The sequence below is a fragment of the Magallana gigas genome, chromosome 1 (genome assembly GCF_963853765.1).
Source record: "Magallana gigas chromosome 1, xbMagGiga1.1, whole genome shotgun sequence".
Classification (NCBI taxonomy): domain Eukaryota; kingdom Metazoa; phylum Mollusca; class Bivalvia; order Ostreida; family Ostreidae; genus Magallana; species Magallana gigas.
In genome coordinates, this window is record NC_088853.1 from 42,559,060 (window position 1) to 42,580,124 (window position 21,065).

Here is a 21,065-nt window from a genome sequence, read left to right on the forward strand (position 1 = left end):
TAATTTTGGTTGCCTATTAAAAATGTCTTCCTTAAGCATTGTAAACATTGAAATCAGAAAAATAACTTTTGACCAAAACCGTGACCATGTCCCTTAAAGAAATCGTTTTTTCGGTGTTAAGAGGTGATCAAATGCGGTCGTGGTGATAAAATCTAATAAAACATAAATGGCTGTACGAAAGATGTGTTCACGCTGACGAAGCTTGATCGGGTCGAATTATTCAAACGATATTTCCATATTAGTTTAAGTGCATTTATTCAATTTCACAAATTATTCAATTAAATATTAAATCATTGACATTTTACGTTATTTTCATATCGTTCATTTATGCGAAACCCACAATGCGTCATTTGAAATGCATTGGACTAGGGGTGTATTGGAAGGGGAATGTAATGTCGTTTAAAAGATATTTTAACATATAGTTTTAAGGTGAGCTTGAATATGTCATTATTCTTATAAATACTATTTAGTCTTTCGGTCACTGTATATTAAACATTTAGAGATTGTAAATTCATTATTTTTATTTATTTTTACACGGACATGTGTATTTCGAACTGCAACAGTAACTTGAGTTTAGTCTTGCTATGCGTCAGTCTGTTTACTGTCAACAATTGTCCATCAGTATGAAATGAAGTAAGCTCACGTCATTTCATATTCTATTTTACTACGTTTTAATAAACAACGCTACAACGCTGCCTATGAGTAACACAGCGAGGCAAGATGTACATTCACACAGCGAAATACTTTGAACTGTTAAATGTATACGACGTAAACACATGTAGTAGTTGTAGGAATTTCAATGCTTATTTACTATGTGAATTTTTTATTTAAGCTTTTTTCCTTGATGTTAATATTTAATTTGTAATGATTATGTAAAGGTTCGTGGGGATGTAAATTCGTGGGCACGAGTTGCCAACCAAAGCCACGAACCATAAAAGGAGATTCAGACGTAAATATCAAAACATAATGATAAAAGCCAAGTAACAACCGCTTATGATAAAGCGCCTCTTATAATGATAAAAATAGCATTAAGGATTGCAGTTTTTCAACCACTTATGCTATAAAATTGCATTGATTTGACACTTATAGTCCCTGTGACTCATATCTTTATTGCTACAGTATTTAAATCTGCCATAATAATCAACGTATAATTACTTTGATTCATGTGTCATCCTGATATACTTAAATTCAGTAGATAGAACCGCGACGGACATTATCATCTTTTTTGACTTTCGTCAAACTGTCATTCATGTTAATTTTCACTATCATATCACCAATATCCATTGATTTCTTACATATGCAAAAAGACTATTGACTAAAAATCTTAAATAATTTTTTTGGCGGCCGCCAGATAATCTATTTTTCCTCATATGACACCAATGGGCTCTTGTTAAAATTTAACATTAGCATGGAGTCTTCTGAAGTTTTATTTTGTTGATCTTCGGGAATGTATATTTCCAAACATGCCCACACCTGGCGGGTGCCATAGCCAAGTTGTTTTACTGGGGAGTTTCGGAGTAGCTCGTGTCCCAATCTGTATAAATCGAAGAGGCAGAAATACAGCTTCCATATGACTACTCTCTATTTAAATTATTGCATTTCATATACCCCGGTATTACATTAAATTGTAATGAAATATATTATCATTTATATTCATAAAAAACCCTCTGAAAATAAAATATTAGTTAAACTCCCTGAAACTTTAAATCAACTATTTTTGTGAATGCGCGGAAGTGTATTCATTCATCACACCTGTATAAAAAGAAAGAGGCAGAAAGACAAGCACCAGTTGACAATATGTACTGGAGAACTGTGTTTTCCGCACCTCTACGTTTTACGCTCGGATCTTGCATTACAACATTTCTAAACTTATAAACTGAGGACTAAAGGTCGATACTAATGATCTGACGCACCGTGGTCAGCGGAAGAAGTTTATATATATTTCTGACCCAGATCCGAATGACTCATCACTTGACTTAATTAAACATTTCTCCTAAAACATAAACAATTACACTCTCTATGTATGTCGTAAGTACTTTAACCAATTTCTGTAAAGTTCCCGTTTTGATGTGCCAATTTTCTTCACTATTCCTTGAAAATGTTAATAGTCATGATATTTAAGTTGAACATTTGGACAATTTTTAATAAAAATACACATACCTGTGAAAGAAAAGTGATTGAAATCTTGGAAAATATCCATGATAACTTCATTATTACATTATCATTTTTCCATCGTAAAACCTCACAGGAACGAAAACAGATTTCCTACGGAGATTCATCATGGGGAATGTTGACTTCTTTTCTCCATTTGGAAGTCACTCGGAATATCTTCCACAATTTTTCAACGTTATCACCCGGGCGTAATAATGGCTGATGCAATGCAAAATCCCCGTAGACTGTCTAATTTTAGCTGTGTATTGAAACCTGACAAGCTAGAGGGGGCGGTTTAAAAGAGAAAATCTTGGGATTTGTTGTCATACCTTTTAATGAACATCGTCTGAATCAAGAGATATTTAAAAAAGTGTAGAATAATTTATGAAAATATGCGACAAATTAGTTTGGAACAGACTATAAAATCACTGTAGATTTTCTGTACATGTGTAATTCAGTGAATAAAAATTATAAAAATTATATGAAAAGGGACTGCTAATACATGTTAAGGGATATCATCCTTTTTTTCGGGAAGGGGGGGGGGGGGAGTTATGGTGGTGATTGTGTCAGAGTGATATTTTTAATTAAGAAGGGCTCGAGGATAATTCGCAGGTATGATAAGGAAACTCTAATAGATTGGGAATGAATTCCTCTGAATATTATGACGCCACATTAAGCAGGATGATTTTATACCTTATTAAAGAAATTTGTTTTTTTTTTATTTTATCTCTAGACCAAATTATAAACAAAACAGGTGACTGTTATAAATAAATGTATCTTCAATTACATTGTATTACTTGATGACGACACTAGCATAATTTAAAGACAAGATTAAATAAGTTTAGGATGATATTATGCAAAACTATTAATAACAATTTTAAATTATAAACTTTTTGTTGACTTTTATATTGTTGAACTGCTTGAAAAATGTTTTTTTAAAGTCTTGCCAGTTTATATTCCGCGGTCTTATTATGACCAAATTTTGAAAGATTTTGACACTATGCCAAATGTTTGGAATCTACATTATTAAAAACATGAAACTGGCAAACACATCTCAATCTCATCATTTGTATAAACATTATTGATTTTAAGGTAAATCGAAGTTCGATATATTCTGAGAATCATATGCAATGGAATTGGACATAAAGTAAAAAGATCTCAAAGTTTTTAAGCCAAATCATTCATTGAAAAATTGTATCTATTACATAGTTGTTACATATGTAACACTTTGCAAGCTTTTATTGACTTGAAAAGAAATATCTAAACCTGCATGGATTCATCATTTATGTAAATTCTCAAAATACATGTACTTTAAAACTAGATGCATTATTTACATTAAAAAAGATTTAGGAAAAAAACATGCAGTATGCAATATAAATAAGTAAATTTAAAACTAAACATGAACATTCTAATGCATTTTGTAAACTACATGTACATCTACATTTTTTAACATATAAAATAGATGTACAAATATTATGTTCTATAAATGTCAGTAATAGCCTGAAAAAAGGTTCATTTGGTACATGTAACTCTCCTCTCAAGGAGAAATCACTTATCATAACACATGAATCTAATTTTCAATATGATCAAGAAAATAGAATTATTTGATACCAAAGGTTTATTATTTATAATACTTTAATATTGCCATGTTAAATCCTAACACATATTTCAAAATCAAGTAAAAAGCGAAAACTTTTGTCAAAAAAGGAAAACTTACTAACTGAACCACTACAGAATCATGACAAAAATTCATGGAGTCGACAACAACACTTAAAGAATTATTGCCAAATGTATGTGATTTTAAAGGTATTCCTTGAAATTCATGAAATTTAAAACAATGAAAAATATCAATTGTCCAATTAACTCATAAAAAGGAACATAGTAATGAAGAATTGCAGAGCACATTTTGAGCATCAGTAGGCAAATCCACAATCACTAATGATTATCTGAAATTTACAGGTATAGATATATCTGAAGTATGTTACACAAAACAAGAGGCAATGGCATCTAACATTGATATCAAAGAGTTTACCATGCAGGTGCTTGTAGCTAGTATCTTGGAAGGTCCCCTTTTATCCAATTAGCAACGAAAAGGTAGAAAGGTTGAACATGGCAACAGTTTGACGACACAAAAATGAGCACTAACATATTGAACCCTCTTTAATGAAAGAGGAGACAATGGTAGTAGATGTTCAAAATGTTAAAGAAGGAAATGTGTATTTTTGTTCAGTTTGCAAAAAAAATTTATCCAAGATGATGCCAAATCCTACAATGCTCAGAGTGTTCAATATGGCAAATGTCAGTTTTGGTTCCATTTTCCATGAGTACACATGACAAAATCATTGTTGAAAGACATTACAGAATGTTGTGTCCATCCTGTTCAAAGTTTTAAATAAATGATATCATACTGTAGTTTTCATCAATATTTGTTAAAAATCAATTTTGTGGTTTTGTTTTGGCTAGGTTAAGTTAACATAATCATTAAAACTGATTTTAACTAAATCCACAAAAAATGTCCATAATTATTAATGAAAGCACAGTTTTGTTAATTTAGACTTTAATAATGATTTTCATATATTGCTATAAAAATCTTAGGGAAAACAATGCAAGTGTTCTACAATGGAAAGGTCTTGACTTTTAATGAAATAATTCACATTGAATAAATCTTTCACAAAAGAATCTTAGTTTTTGACTTTAAAACAAGGAAGTGGAGGGTAAATGTTACAAATACAAGCAATAATTTTGACAATGTCATCAAGATGATAAATGAGAGATTGAGATACTTGGTACTGGAGAATTCGAAAGCATTTAATACGAAGAATAGCCTGTTTAATGTAAATAGGCCGGTTTGCAATAGCTTTTGTAAGATAAACATCTGAAATTGTTATTTGGTTAACCCCATTTTGACCTTGTGGTATCACCAAAGTTGCTCTTTTCCTAGTCAATTCATCACTAATAGGAAAAATTCCACGGTCGGCCAAAACAGCATCATACGGCTTAATCAAATCTGAAAAATCACTTTGGATAGTGATTACCTTGTCTGACACACCCAACATTCAGATATGATATCTATCATACCTACATGTGTAATAGATTTATGCTAAATAAAAACTTCCCAGTATGATGTTGTTTATAATAGCTCCATGTTTTGCCGCTACAATATGATTATTTGATTTCTCGAGAGAAACTTCAGAACAATCTACAGTATGCCTAACATCATGAAATGTGCTATTTTGAAGGGTTGGTGGTATATTAAACGTTATAACTTCCTTAGGTGGATTAAACACCAAAGACCCAATAGTTTGAGAGAGAACTTTAACCCAGGTTGTCAAAATGTTTGATGCTTATGTTGAGGATATGCCAAACCTATCAGCAAGGTCCTCAAGAAGAAGATCAAGTCTAAGTTTCGTCAGACAAAGAATAAATTCTTGTTTTGCATCAAATTGTCTTCGAATTGCTTACACCCCTTTTGTAGCTTACTGGATTACACCCGATTTTCAGTTATTGACAGTGTTAATCCATACCCTCCTTGCTACAGGCTCCAGGGTCATGGATCTAAGACTGAGACTTAGTTAAGATTGCTTAAATAAGTGGATCCCAAACGATCTATGAAATAAGTTAACTAAGATTTGTCTTAGCTTAGACGTCATATAGATGGTAACTTACACGATTTTACGACCGAATTTGTTAAAAATGGAACTCTTCGTTTGAAGATTCCTATCGGCTGCATCGTAAAATTGATCATAAATCACAAAATTAAAAAAATATATCTTAAGAATGCTTAAAATAAATATAAGTATAGTTTCTTACTGGATAACATGTCAGTCATTATACAGACGTGTTTACACACTTTCAATTTAACAAAGGGAAAGCAAGTCCACAAAGGGAAAACCCTAGACTATAGATAGAAAACCCGAGGACGAAAGAGCCGCCATTTTTGCTGATCATTTCTTCTTAAAAATCCAACGAGTGTCGCCATTTTGAACTTACTTAATTAGTAACAATCTTTATACTCAAGTCTGCTAATAGTACAAATTTATTGACTCAAGTCTGACCTAACATTTAAGACAGTTTCATGATTCTGGAGCCAGAGCCCTTTCTCTCAATTGGACACGGTGTAAATGGTGGGAGAGGGGGGGGGGGGCAAATGCATGACATTGTTCCATAATTGGTGTTGTGAATTGCACACACATTTTCCATCTACTGTTCCAGAGTGTACCAGCTATTTGTATCAGGCATGTCACAGTTCTTCCTCGCTCCTTTTTAAAAACTAATTTTAACCAAATTTTCAAACTAATAAATATAAATAACAACTGTACAGTAAAAGTTTTTTGGACATTTACTGCCGTATATGTCACAAACCTGCTGTAAAAATGAAGACATGATTTCAACTGTAAATCACTCTATTTAATGGAAACTGCATACATATCTAATTGCTAAAAACGGATTTGTTATTGAGTATTGTATTGTATTGTATGTATTGATTATTATATGTTTCAGGTGATTTGTTGAATGCGATGCGATGGAGATTTTTTTATAAATGCTTTAAAACACAAATATCCGCTAGGCCGACTTTATCATATTTACTGTAATGGACACCGTTTCAGAAATGCATCGTACATTAGGTACTACTTAACGAGTTACGATTTTCTTTCGAACTTACTTAGTTAAGACCGTTTGACAAAATGTACTTAGTTCTTAGTTACTCGTATTCACGTCCCTATTAAGGTAGTCCATCCATAACTATCATATTTCATATTAACAGATTACAAGTTTGATTACTAAAACTTAGTGTGGTTTAAAGGGGTTAATTTAATAATAGAGATTCATCTTTAAAAATTTTAAATTTTAACAAATCTATCTGTAGCTGCCCAAGCGCACCCAAGCTAAACCAGATCAGACACAGTTAAAAAACACCAGGGTTCTGGCAGACCAGTTTATTTATTGTGTCTTATGCAAATTGTAAAAAGCTGAAACAAACATAATTTTATCACTTTCAGTTTAACAAAAGGAAAGCAAGTCAACAAAGGGAAAACCCTAGACTATAGATAGAAAACCCGAGGACGAAAGAGCTGCCTTTTTGCTGATCATTTCTTCTTAAAAATCCAGCGAGTGTCACCATTTTGAACTTACTTAATTAGTAACAATCTATGGCGCGAAAATAAAACAGTAAACAATTTTCCCTACACATTATGTCGAAAATATCAATACATTTTTTACATTCACTTCATAAATGATACTCTTATCAAAAGGAAAGCAAGTCCACAAAGGGAAAACCCTAGACTATAGATAGAAAACCCGAGGACGAAAGAGCTGCCTTTTTGCTGATCATTTCTTTTTAAAAATCCAACGAGTGTCGCCATTTTGAACTTACTTAATTAGTAACAATCTTTATACTTAAGTCTGCCTAAGAGCCTAAGTCATTTTTTGGTGATCCACTCTATGAACAATCTTAAAAATTTAAGTGCAAATTTATTGACTTAAGTCTAACTTAGGATTTAAGACAGTTTCATGATTCTGGAACCAGGATCCCTTCTCTCAGTCGGACACGGTGTAAATGGTGGGGGCAAATGCATGGCCCTGTTCCATAATTGGTGTTGTGAATTGCATACACATTTTCCATCTACTGTTCTAGAGTGTACCAGCTGTTTGTATCAGGCATGGCAAAGATTTTCCTTGCTCCTTTTTAAAAACTCATTTTAACCAAATTTTCAAACAAACAAATATAAATAACAACAGTAAAAGTTTTTCGGATATTTACTATTGTTAATGTCACAAACCTGCTGAAAAAATGAAGAACTGGTTTTCACTGTAAATCACTCTATTTAATGGAAACTGCATACATATTTGATTGCTAAAAACGGGTTTGTTATTGAGTATTGTATTGTATGTATTGACTATTATATGTTTCAGGTGATCTGTTGAATGCGGTGCGATGGAGATTTCTTTATAAATGCTTTAAAACACAAATATCCGCTAGGCCAACTTTATCATGTTTACTGTAATGGACACCGTTTCAGAAAAGCATCGTACATTAGGTTCTACTTAACGAGTTACGATTTTCTTTCGAACTCACTTAGTTAAGACCGTTTGACAAAAGGTACTTAAATCTTAGTTTCTCGTATTTACGTCCCTATTAAGGTAGTCCATCCATAACTATCATATTTCATATCTAATAGATTAAAAGTTTGATTACTAAAACTTAGTGTGGTTTTAAGGGTTTAATTTAATAATAGAGATTCATCTTTAAAATATTTAAATTTTAACAAATCTATCTGTAGCTGCCCAAGCGCACCCAAGCTAAACCAGATCAGACACAGTTTAAAAACACCAGGGTTCTGGCAGACCATGCAGTTTATTTATTGTGTCTAATGCAAATTGTAAAAAGCTAAAACAAACATAATTTTATCACTTTCAGTTTAACTAAAGGAAAGCAAGTCCACAAAGGGAAAACCCTAGACTATGGAAAGAAAACCCGAGGACGAAAGAGCTGCCTTTTTGCTGATCATGTCTTCTTCAAAATCCAACGAGTGTCACCATTTTAAATGTAATTTATAATTATAAATGGTTTTATGCAGAGGAATGTATTTTTAATTTGTAGATATAAACAACATTATTTTAACATGCATAGCTTTCCCCATGGAAAGCCCCTCAGTTTAATGCTGAATTTCAAGCAATATGATTGGCTGAAAGATAGCCTCACTTTCGTTTTATCAGTCTACAAATTGTACAGTCTGTTTTTTGTCGAATTTCTGAACTTTAACGCCAATTAACCAATTATAATCCCACGGAGCGGCTATATTTCTACATTGCTCACTTGTGTGGGTGTTGATGCGTATTTCTTTGGCTTGCTTTATTGCCCTAATAGAGGTCAATTTAATTGTTTTAACTGAGCATGCTGATCTCGCCCGCCATTGTTTGTTTACATTATGTGACTGTGATTTGTAGACTGTACTATGTAGAGTGAATCGAGAGAATCGTAATAATGAACGTGTTGTTAGTTGGACACAGTTTTAGCTTGGACGTTCTGTCGGACATAGCTCGGAATTATTATCGAACTTTGGTCTTGGTTTTCACCAATGTGAAGTGACACTTCACGAGGTGAGCGGTGAAAATCTACGTAAATTACAAGAGGACCCTGTCTTCGCAAAAAAAAATCAGATCGCTTCGCCCTAGGATTGTTATTGTGCAGCTGGGAGGTAACGACTTATGTATTCCGAATACCAGACCAGAAGTGTTCGCTTGTGACCTGACGGAGTGGATGCAAACATTGATGGGGCAGCATGTACACATTAAGCATGTATTTTTTGTGAGCTGTTCGTTCGTCAAATTACTAGAGGTGTTAATGTACAAACTTATGAAAACCGCAGGACTATTGTTAATAAAATGTTAAAAGCTATATTGGATGCAGAAGAGAATATGACATTTTGGAGACAGTTAAGGCTTATGAACAGTCCGCTTGATGTTTTGGATAAAGATAGCATACATTTGACCACACTTGGAACCAAGAAATTCTATAGAAGTTTGCGACTGGCATTACTTCATGCTAAACGGTAGATAATAAACCACCGGTCATTTAGGCTGAATTCAAGATATTGGTCATGTCATTATATTAATGACATGAGCTGGTCATGTAATTTGGCAAGTTTATGGAATATTTAATGAACTTTACAGTAACAATGATTTTTTAAACTTACTTAATTAGTAACAATCTATGGCGCGAAAATAAAACAGTAAACAATTATCCCTACACATTATGTCGAAAATATCAATACATTTTGTACTTTCACTTCATAAATGATACTCTTATCACTTTCAGTTTAACAAAAGGAAAGCAAGTCCACAAAGGGAAAACCCTAGACTATAGATAGAAAACCCGAGGACGAAAGAGCTGCCTTTTTTGCTGATCATTTCTTCATATAAATCCAACGAGTGTCACCATTTTGAACGTACTTAATTAGTAACAATCTTTATTAAGTCTGCCTAATAGCAGTCTTATGATATAACCCTATATTTCAGACTTAACCCTAAGTCATTTTTTTGTGATGCACGTTATGTACAATCTTAAAATTTAAGTGCAAATTTATTGACTTAAGTCTGGCTTAAGATTTAAGACAGGTGTTGAGTACAATCATATGCACAAAATAAAAGGTTAGAACTTACATCGTGGCACCGATATATCCACCAAACACAAGCGACCATGCTCACAGAACCGGAAACGTACTAATAACAATGCGGAGCGCACTAGTTGCCTAAAATAACCCAAAAATACGGGTGATGCTAATCGCCGCAACATCAGAAAAATACTTTAAATACAAAATTAATGCATGTAACATAACACTATCCCATCTTGAAGTTAACATTGAAGTGTATTGGGAAAATGCATTTTAAATATATTTAAATAGTACAAATAAGTTTCTCAACATCTCTTGGTAAAAAATTGCCAAAGCTTTTTTTTCTTTGACAATGCTTAAAAAAAATAATTATTTACCAGAAATATTTTTGATAATTGAATTTTTTAAACTTTTGCAAGGGGCAGACAACTATTTCAAAAAGTTCCAGGTGCGAAAATTCATTTAATCGACTGCATACATATTCCCGAGTGTGGTTTATGTCGGCCTCATAATAATTAAAAAATAGATATTCAAAAAAGTTGAAATAAATCAAAATTGTTAGATTCACATCAGTTATGCATGGACTACCTTAAATTACCGGAAGTTGATTCAATATGGCAGACGAACTTGTAAAAAAAATCAAAGGAGGGAGAAAAGAGTTTTTCTGCTAAGGAGATTGAAATTTTGGTGGAAGAAATTGAGAAGAATCAAGCGATCTTGTTTGCCTCTCACAAAGATGTCAATACAAATAAAAAAAAACAAATTTTGGAAGGACATTTGTTCCTTGCATGTATCTCACAGAAAATGTTTCATGATTTATATTTACTGTTTATCTATATGGATAACGTATGATAGTTAGAGATTTCTTCTCAGGTATTTGCGTGATTATGATATACAATAGGGTAAAATGTCAGAGGAATCTCAGATTTATGTTATAACTGTGCAAGTTTGTAACATGGGCTTTCAAATCTGCTAAATCAATGATACAAAATCAATATATATACTGAAGGAGACTTCGTTTACATCTAACCTTTAGTCGCAGTGATTAAAAAACTTGCATTTTTTTATTCTTAGACATTAATGATTAAATGCCGTTCCAGCGTCTGCATGTTTACAAAAACAGCATGATATCCTTGAATTTTAATGTTTGCTTATTGCGTAATCAAAATAAAATGAAGAAAGGACTGAATCTAAATTCCGATGCATGAAATACTATGAGTATCAGTATTTTCCATTTCAAAAATGTTTTAGTACAATGAAAAATGGGATTTTTAATTGTAAAGTTTATTTTCGGATGGGGGGGGGGGGGGGGGTTGGATCTGTCAATTTTCAAACAAAATTTAATGTAATTTATTTTCGATTCAATATTAATGTTTAAACAACTTGGACCTAAGCCATAGTGTCTCAGTCCAGGAGAGGTTGCCTGCAAAAATATGCACAAACTGGAGGGATTTGTTTTCATAAACAAGATATATGAACGAAATTCATACAAGTAATTGCAGGCGTTTGTTAGCATACGGTAACACCCAAAATTGTACACTATTCATTACATAATTGTGCAATCAGGCGTACAAATGCGCTATGTATATCTCATAATTAAGTGAATTCCCTTTGTTAATAAATGTTACATGTATTAATATGTATTAATGTTATGTGTCAAAACAAAAATCGGATAAAATAACGTATCACAATGAGGAATTATCCTCCTTTTAACTTATTTCGCCACTTCCCTCACTGCCGATTTTAAAGTTTACAATGCTTCAGGAAAACATTTTTAAAATGCAACTAAAATTTGAGTATGATGCTTTTGTGAAACGGTGACATGACTGAGAAAACCCGATCCGGAGTAGAGCGAACATTATATATGGGATTTGGATTACAGTTTATCTAGTTTTTATATATTATTTAGTTTGTACATGTAGTTTAGTGCTAGTTTTGTAGATGTTTTTCTTCTTTCTTTTGTTGTTTGTATTTTGTTGTCCTGAAGAAGGGACGGGTTGTCCCGAAAATTTGACAATATTCTACTTTATTGTTCGTGTCGTTGGTTATTTTTAGTGCTTTTTTATATCTCATCTTATAACCTTGTATCTTTTGATCCGACACTTTAGATTACGAGTGTTGTTGGTTTGCTAGTGCTTCTTATATATATATATATATATATATATATATATATATATATATATATATATATATATATATATATATATATATATAATATATATATATATATATATATATATATATATATATATATATATATATATATATATATATATATATATATATATATATATATATATACAGCTGTACAAACATTGGGGCGGCTGCCAAAAGGGTACCCTCATTGTACGGATAACTTCTACAGTTTTCAAGATAGGAAGTTGTTCTTTTGCAGATCAATTGTACATATGTCACAGGTTCGTTAAATAAATAACGAAATCTCTGGATTCGTACTTTGCTTTTATTTTATATATGAAAAGAAACCTAGAAAACACAGAAAACACATTCACGACACAACACACACACGTTGACGAAAGACAATTACATGTACTACATATTAAATTAAATTACAAACACAATGGTTTTCCCAATTATAATACCGGTGATTTACCGACAGTATCACTGAATATGATGTTACAATAATATGTTTAACAGTGATCTTACCAGGTATCCAGGACTTTAAATAATAAATAAATAACTTCATATTTGAAGATCAGGAATGGAATATAACAGTAAATGATACTAGCGCCGTAAAGGGTACTGGATTTGGCGGGACTTGCGCTTATATAGTGAGCGAAGTTAGTAAAACATGCATAATAATGAGTTAAAAGTCGTCTGTCATTGGTCAATGAGACATGTATACATGCACCTGGTCACTAAATCCTAAAAATGGAAAAACCACGTGACTTATCACAACACTCACACATGCACTCATTCATACATACAGCAATGCGTTCTATCAGCAATGCGCGCTGATGAACATTAAATAAATAAATTAATATAAACTGTGACACATATCAGAGGTGTGCATATTGCTAGGATTTTGATTTCTGATAATTTATGAAAAAAATATCAGCTTTTGAACTTATATATGCAAAATATTGCATATAGGGTACCCTCATTGTACGGATAACTCCTCCTACAGTTTTCAAGATAGGAAGTTGTTCTTTTGCAGATCAAGTGTACTTATATCAGCGGTATGCATATTGCTAGAATATTGATTTCCGGTCATTTGTGAAAAAAATACCAGCTTTTGAACTTAGTCATTTTTGGCAAAATATTGCATATAGGGTACCCTCATTGTACGGATAACTCCTCCTACAGTTTTCAAGATAGGAAGTTGTTCTTTTGCGGATCAATTGTACATATATCAGAGATGTGCATATGGCTAGGATTTTGATTTCTGATTATTTATAAAAATTACCAGCTTTTGAACTTTTGAAATTTGTTGGCAAAATATTGCATATAGGGTACACCATTTCACTGGATACGGGTTGACATGGATTATGGATACAGTTCACATTAAAGAAAACCCGGTTTGCTGTCACATTGACAGCTTTTCACTTGTTACTATTTTGGGACGACGTTGCACTTTAATTTAAAAGCCTTCGGTCATTTAAACTGTAAAAAACCCGCCTTAGTAATGTCAAGGTCATCGTTGTGTTTTAAATATCCTGGAACAGGATCTCTTGAAAATATATCTAGTTTACTTCATACTGAATTCTGAAAGACAGGTGCGGTGACTACTGACTGCTTGCCATGATCCTGAAGAAGGTAAGACAGTATGATCTGGAAATCGACTGAAAAATGTACTTTCAGTTTGATATTCGATTTATTCTGCCTTGTGCAGGCAGATAGCTAACCTTGCACAACGCACAACGCAAACAAAAGTCACACGGGTTTCATAGTTTATTTTGTGTGGAAAACGTTGCCGTCGTGAATAATACTTTAAAGACCATAATGGCGTGCCATACTTTTGAGAATGTTTTATCTGCATAATAAAATTTCCAACTGTATTTATACTTCAAAAATACAATTGAATACTGACAAATTTAAGCTATTACTTCAATAAAAAAGACTTACTTAGTGGCTCGAGGCACGCATCTAACCAGATTGAAGACGATAGACAAAGTGAGACCGGACTGGTCAGTAAGGCTGACAGGAAGTGAGTGATTGACCAGATATACGTTGTAGTTAACTTGTACCAAAAAGGATTACCGGATATACTAAACTCAGAGTGGTTAACTTGTACAAAAATATTTCTGAAGAATTTAAATTTTTAACTATAGACAGCACACTCCCCGTCTGATATGAAAATATCACTTAAATGCATAAACCGTACTCTGTTCACAAAAAGTTGTTCATGAAACTGTTTTTGTAAATTGTCACAACACAATAAGCATTAAATGGAATGACACAAAAATATAATTTCAGAAATTGGACGCACATATATACGCGACTGTCCATCTTTGATAACACTTCAAGTTTGCGCACAAGTCCATCTTTGCTAGGAAACACTCTTTCAACAAGTCCTGTCGGCCAATGGTTTCGATGTGCATCACTGTCCTTCAAAAGAACGACATCACCAACTTGGATGTTATCTCGAGTGTCTTTCCATTTTCGTCGCACTTGTAGACTCTGCAGGTATTCATTTTTCCAACGACACCAAAATTTCTCCGCTAGAGACTGAACAAATTTCCATTGAATGTTATAAACTTCGCTGACACTGAGATTTTTAAAATCCTCGTTTGAATCAACGGTTTTTTGAGTAAGTAAAACAGCTGGAGACAAAACGCAAGGTGCTTCAGGGTCGGTGGATACAGGTACCAGTGGACAGGCGTTGACTATCGCTGTCGCTTCAGCCATAAACGTGCTAAGGACTTGGGTAATTCTTGTGTGCTTAGAATCGAGTTCCACCAATGAAATTTGTCCCTCTGTCTGAATAAAACTCTTTCACTTTTCCTCTAATAGACGTAAGGCGTTGATGAATGACGAAGTAGTCATCTCCTCAAATACTTCTATGTGGACACCACGACATGATAAACACGCAAACAATACGGCCCATCGTTTAGAGTTCGCAGAACCACCACGTGTTCGACGCGTGACAACATCCCAAGGTCCAAAACAGTCGACACCAACGTAGGTAAATGGAGGACAAGGGGAAAGTCGTTCCTCAGGTAGGTATGCCATCTGTTGTGAAGCAAGGCTACCACGAAGTCGACGACACTTTACACAATTGAATAGAATGGAATACACAAGTCTTTTACAGCCCGTTATCCAATATCCTGCTGCTCTGATGGCCCCGGCGGTTAGATGGCGTCCTTGATGACGAAAAACTTCATGGAAGTGGAGTACAAGAAGTTTTGCTATGTAGTTTTGATTTGGAATGAGGATTGGATTCTTCTCTCCCAGCGATATCTCAGGACGTAGTTTAAGTCTCCCTCCAACACGCAGAACTCCGAATGAATCAAGGAATGGGTCAAGTCGTGACACTTTGCTGTTTCTGGGAATTGGTTGGCCACTATTCAGGTTTCCTATTTCCTTACTGTACGACTCCTGTTGAATTTGTTTAATGATGAACATTTCGGTTTCTCTGTAGATATCTGGTTCGTCTTCACTTTCACTGCTCACTTGACATTTATCTCTGACAAAACGTTTCAAAGTCTTAAAGGCCATAACGAGATTTTTCCAGGTCGAGAACTTAGCAAAACGACGGGACTGGAGTCAAAGACGATCTCAGTTGTAATTTGAGTTTTGCTAGAAATAACATCTTGGCGGATTTCTTTATCAGTTTCAGGATTGATGAGAGGATAGACAGTTTTGATCATATCCGAAGAATTTTTCAACCATTGAGGTCCAGTTATCCAGCGCTGTAGAGATGTGGTAATTGCTGTATGTGAATATCTTGTTGCAACATCAGCTGGATTTTTGTCAGTTGAGACGTAAGACCACTGAGACGGAGACGAGACTTTGTGAATTTTTTCCACACGGTTTGTAACATACACAAAAAATCTACGGGTTTTGTTACAAATGTAACCCAAGACGATTCTACTGTCAGTATAGTAATGAAATCGATCTTGAGGAATCTTCAAGTAGTCACAAACTGCTTCTCCTAACTCTGTGGCGAGAACTGCTGCGCACCGTTCGAGTCTCGGTATTGTGTGACCTTTCAGAGGTGCCAGTTTAGATTTTCCCATTAGAAATCCAAGAGAAGTTTCTCCAAATTCATCTGTCACTTGAAGATATGCCACCGCATCTATCGCATGTTCTGATGCGTCTGAAAAGACATGAACATCCACTTGATGAGCCAAAGAAATGGAAGTGGCTACAATCATTCGGGGAACTCTGAAGTTATTAACAGATTGTAATGAATCAATCCAGATTTGCCATCTTTTCAAATGTTCTTCCGTAAGTGGTTCATCCCAGTGACATCCAGGAGATACAAGTTCACGGTGTAGAATTTTTCCACTGATAGTGACTGGAGAAATAAATCCCATTGGATCAAAGATACTGTTCATTGTCGATAGAAGGCCTCTGCGGGTGTAAGGTTTTTCAGCATTAGAGATTTTAAACACAAACATGTCACAGTTTAAGTCCCACTGCATTCTTAAACTGTGTTGAACAGGTAAGTTGCATATGTCTGCACAATGATTTAGTTCCTTCAAATCGCTTCCTAGGTCATCTATAGGAAATGATTTCATCACATTCACATTGTTTGAAGCGATATTGTGGAGACGAATGTTTCCGTTGTTTTTCAGTGTTGCTTGTGTTTTTCTCATCAGGTTGATTGCTTTTGATTCTGTAGCAAGAGACGTCAGTCCATCATCGACGTAAAAGTTGTTGTAAACAAATTTACGAACATCATCGTCACCAACAGATGATGCTTTTCGAAGTCCATAGGTGGCAACAGCTGGAGATGGTGTGTTTCCGAAAACGTGAGCTTTCATTCGGTATTGTATTAAAGGTTTTTCAAAGTTGTTATCCTCGTACCAAAGGAATCTGAGGTAATCACGATGATCCTCATGAACACAAAATGCATAAAACATTTGCTGAATGTCACCAATGATAGCAATTGCATTTTCACGGAAACGCATGAGGATTCCAACAAGGTTGTTTGTTAAATCTGGTCCAGACATTAACACACTGTTCAATGAAACGTCTTGAAACACAGCCGACGAATCGAATACTCCTCGGATTTGATCCGGTTTTTTCGAATTGTACACCCCAAAAGGGGGTAAATACCAGCATTCCCCAGGTATGTCGGAAGGAGCAACTTCTGCTGCTCCACTAGCTAAGACTTTTGACATGAATGTAAAGAAGTGTTGTCGTTTGTGATGATCTTGCTTTAAACTTGTGTTGAGGATCAAAGCACGTTTCCAGGCCTGTGAATAATTGTTAGGCATCACTGGTTTTGACTCCTTGAAAGGTAATGGTGCGGACCAAAAACCATCAGTGTCTCTGTGGAACTCTGCGTCCATAAGAGCTACAAACTTGCGGTCCTCAACAGAAGGTCCAATCTTGTTGTCAAATGGTGTTCGTATGAATATGTCATCATCATTGTCCTTGACATTGATATTGTTGTGACACACTGGAAAGGTGGTGCAACTTCCGTCATTAAGAATATGTGTTTTGTTTACATTTACTTCCTTTGGAGGATGAACTTTACCAATACAAATTTCACCGATGACGACCCATCCTAGTGGAAGACGTTGAGCAAAGGGTTGACCTTGACTGCCAGTAATTTGGTCGCGCACATGATGTACATCAGGTAAGTCACGTCCTATGAGCAGTTCAACATTCACATTGCGATCACGTGGTGGTATGAAAGGTGCAATGTATTGTAGATGCGGTTGTGATTGAGCGACTTTGGGATAAGGTATTTCAAGATGTTCACTAGGAATAGAATCACATTCAGTGACTTCCGGTAAGTTGAATGTAGTTGTACCATCCAAGGCTTTGACACATAATCCGTTCACACGGCGTCCAGCGACTGTCGTTACACCGGAGCATGACGTATGAGTGTAGGGTTTACATTCTCCTGTAACTCCTAGTCGATCTATCAAATAAGGGGACACCAACGTCCGGTTGCTCTGGTCATCGATTGTCGCATAAACACGGATAACTTTCGCAGGATTTGATTGACAAAACACGTCCACTAAAACGATCTTCCCGCAAGAACGACTCCCATGTTTTCCTTCTTCATACTCCCCGCCATTGGTTAAGGCAGTCTTCGCTGTTGAGACTGGTGTAGGGGATTCGGGGTTTGAAGGACGACGATCAATGTGCATCGCTGTGACATGATAAGGATTACCAGAAATATCACATTTAATGTCCGCTGTACAATTTTTGGACACATGACTTTGTGAGGCACAACATCGGAAACATAATTTCTTATCACGTAGAATGTTTTGACGCTCACGTAATGATTTTCTTTTGAAGCCACGGCATTCGTTCAAAGAATGTCCAGCATTGTGTATGGGACAACGTGTTGACGGAGTTGATGATACAATTTCAACTTTACGAGAAGTGACTGCGCCAGTAGGTCAAGGTTTGTTGTATGCCATGTTTGTGTTTGTGGACGGTTGACACACAAGTCCAGGATCGTTACGGATTTCACAAATTTCACGGATGAACTCGACAAAAAGGGAAAATGGAGGGAATGCTACATCATTCCGTTTTTTATATCCAGCTGCTTGAGAGGTCCACTTGTCTTGTAGAGATATGGGTAGTTTGGCAACTATGGGTAGTAAGTACTCCAGTAGATGAATTGAAGTAGCTCAGACAAATTTCGTATTTTGGATTAGTCATCGCCGATTCGAGTGTAGTTTCTGGTTTAGAGCATGTTCCACCATCTCAGGTCTCCCATATTTATCGTTCAGTCTATCCCAAATACGCTTTACACCTAGGCTAGGATTGTGGGTGTTTGCGGAGCGCAGTGTGCGTGCAAACTTTGACGACTCTGGACCCAACCATTTCACAAGTAAATCCATTTCCTCAAACTCTGTGACACCAAGTTCTAGTATAACACTCCGGAATGAAGAACTCCAAGAATTTAAATTTTCTGGACGATCATCAAAGATGGTGAATCTTGTGAGTAGAAAATCTTTGCGTAGCAAAAACTTTGAAAAATTGGCCATTGTCGAAGTGTTGTCGGTCCGTTGTGGTACTAGATTTGGAGCAGTAATCATATGAGGCAATGAATTTGTAGTAACACAAACTTGACGCACCGAACTCGAGGGAACGAACACTTGAGAAGCTGCACTCAATGGAGCACTCCGTTGATCAACTGAATTTGGAACACGCATCTGAGGCACTGAATTTGAAGGAACACTCACTTTAGACACTGAATTTAAAGGGACATTCACTTGAGACACTGAATTTAAAGGGACATTCACTTGAGACACTGAATTTTGAGAAGCACAAACTCGAGGCACTGAAATCGAGGTAGAACAAACTGGATTCACTGAATTAGAAGGCGCACACAATTGATGCATTTGATGAATTGGAATTGAAGGAACACAACCTTGATTAACTGCATTTAGATATCCCGGATGTCGGTCATCCGCCTCTGGATGTTGAACACTGATTGGTGGATTCTGTTCAAAAGATGGTTGATTTTGTTGAATGTGGCCATCCTCGGTATTTGATGGGTTATGGTCGTGCTTGAGGATAAACGCACTCGTCATATGTTCCCTTGAGTAGATCGGAAGATCAATCTTTTCTTCTTCTGTGAAGTCTGCTTCTGCTGAGTTGATTTCTTTCTCCTGTCTGACGATACTAATTTTTGCTTCGATATCAGTTTTTTGTTTTAAAAGCTCACCTTCTTTCTTGATCAGTTCTAGTTTCGCCCTTTCAGCTTGCGCTTTAGCTCTTTGAAAACTTGACACATTAGACGTCACATGACTTAGTGTTTCAAGGAGTTCAAATTTGGTTTTATTCAACTCATCACTTGTTCTTTTTACAATTGAAAAACATTTGTTTATTGAAACTTCTAATTCATTTAACAAGTTGACCGCCTCCTCTGTATTTTGAGAAAGTAGATATTTCTTATAGTCTTCGCTAGCGATACAGAAATCTTTGAATTTCACAGAAATTAAACGTTCTTCTTCTCTTATTTTTTTGAAGTCCTTTGCGCATGTTCCAGATATTACAAGAGCATCCTCCACTTCCGCCCAGGTTTCAGCGGTTTTACTTTTCAGCTTTTCACACTGTTCGTTGAACATGACGAGGCCTTTCGGTGTGAGTTTCCGTATTCGTCGATCCGCAGCAGACATGCTAAACGAATTCACAAAATTTTTACTATTCTGCCTGGTGCAGGCAGATAGCTAACCTTGCACAAAGCACAACGCAAACAAAAGTCACACGGGTTTCATAGTTTATTTTGTGTGGAAAACGTTGCCGTCGTGAATAATATTGGTAAAAAACAACAACAAATAAAAATAACAAATTACTAGATAGGAAAATATAGAACCTTACTTCATGCATAGAAAAAATATGTAAATTACTTTAAAGACCATAATGGCGTGCCATACTTTTGAGAATGTTTTATCTGCATAATAAAATTTCCAACTGTAACTATACTTCAAAAATACATTTAAATACTGACAAATTTAAGCTATTACTTCAATAAAAAAAAACTTACATGTACTTAGTGGCTCGAGGCACGCATCTAACCAGATTGAAGACGATAGACAAAGTGAGACCGAACTGGTCAGTAAGGCTGACAGGAAGTGAGTGATTGACCAGATATAGTTAACTTGTACCAAAAAGGATTACCGGATATACTAAACTCAGAGTGGT

The 21,065-nt window shown here is 35.1% G+C and overlaps 1 protein-coding gene across 1 annotated transcript; it reads right to left on the minus strand.

Annotated features, from left to right (window-relative positions):
- Positions 1-15,218: 15,218 nt before the first annotated feature.
- LOC136275962 (uncharacterized) lies at positions 15,219-18,553 on the minus strand. The gene is made up of 2 exons (XM_066086410.1): positions 16,370-18,553; positions 15,219-15,983 (listed from the first exon to the last, which is right to left on the minus strand). Exons 1-2 carry the CDS (start codon positions 18,551-18,553, stop codon positions 15,219-15,221), a joined length of 2,949 nt encoding a protein of 982 aa, XP_065942482.1.
- Between the last annotated feature and the right edge of the window lie 2,512 nt (positions 18,554-21,065).

Excerpts from the sequence above, each read along its gene's own strand:
- LOC136275962 (XM_066086410.1), bottom strand. The coding sequence starts at position 18,553 with ATGCACATTGATCGTCGTCCTTCAAACCCCGAATCCCCTACACCAGTC. Across the intron at positions 15,984-16,369 it reads CCACAGAGTTAGGAGAAGCA|TCCCGTCGTTTTGCTAAGTT; the intron begins GTTTGTGACTAC and ends CTTTGACTCCAG.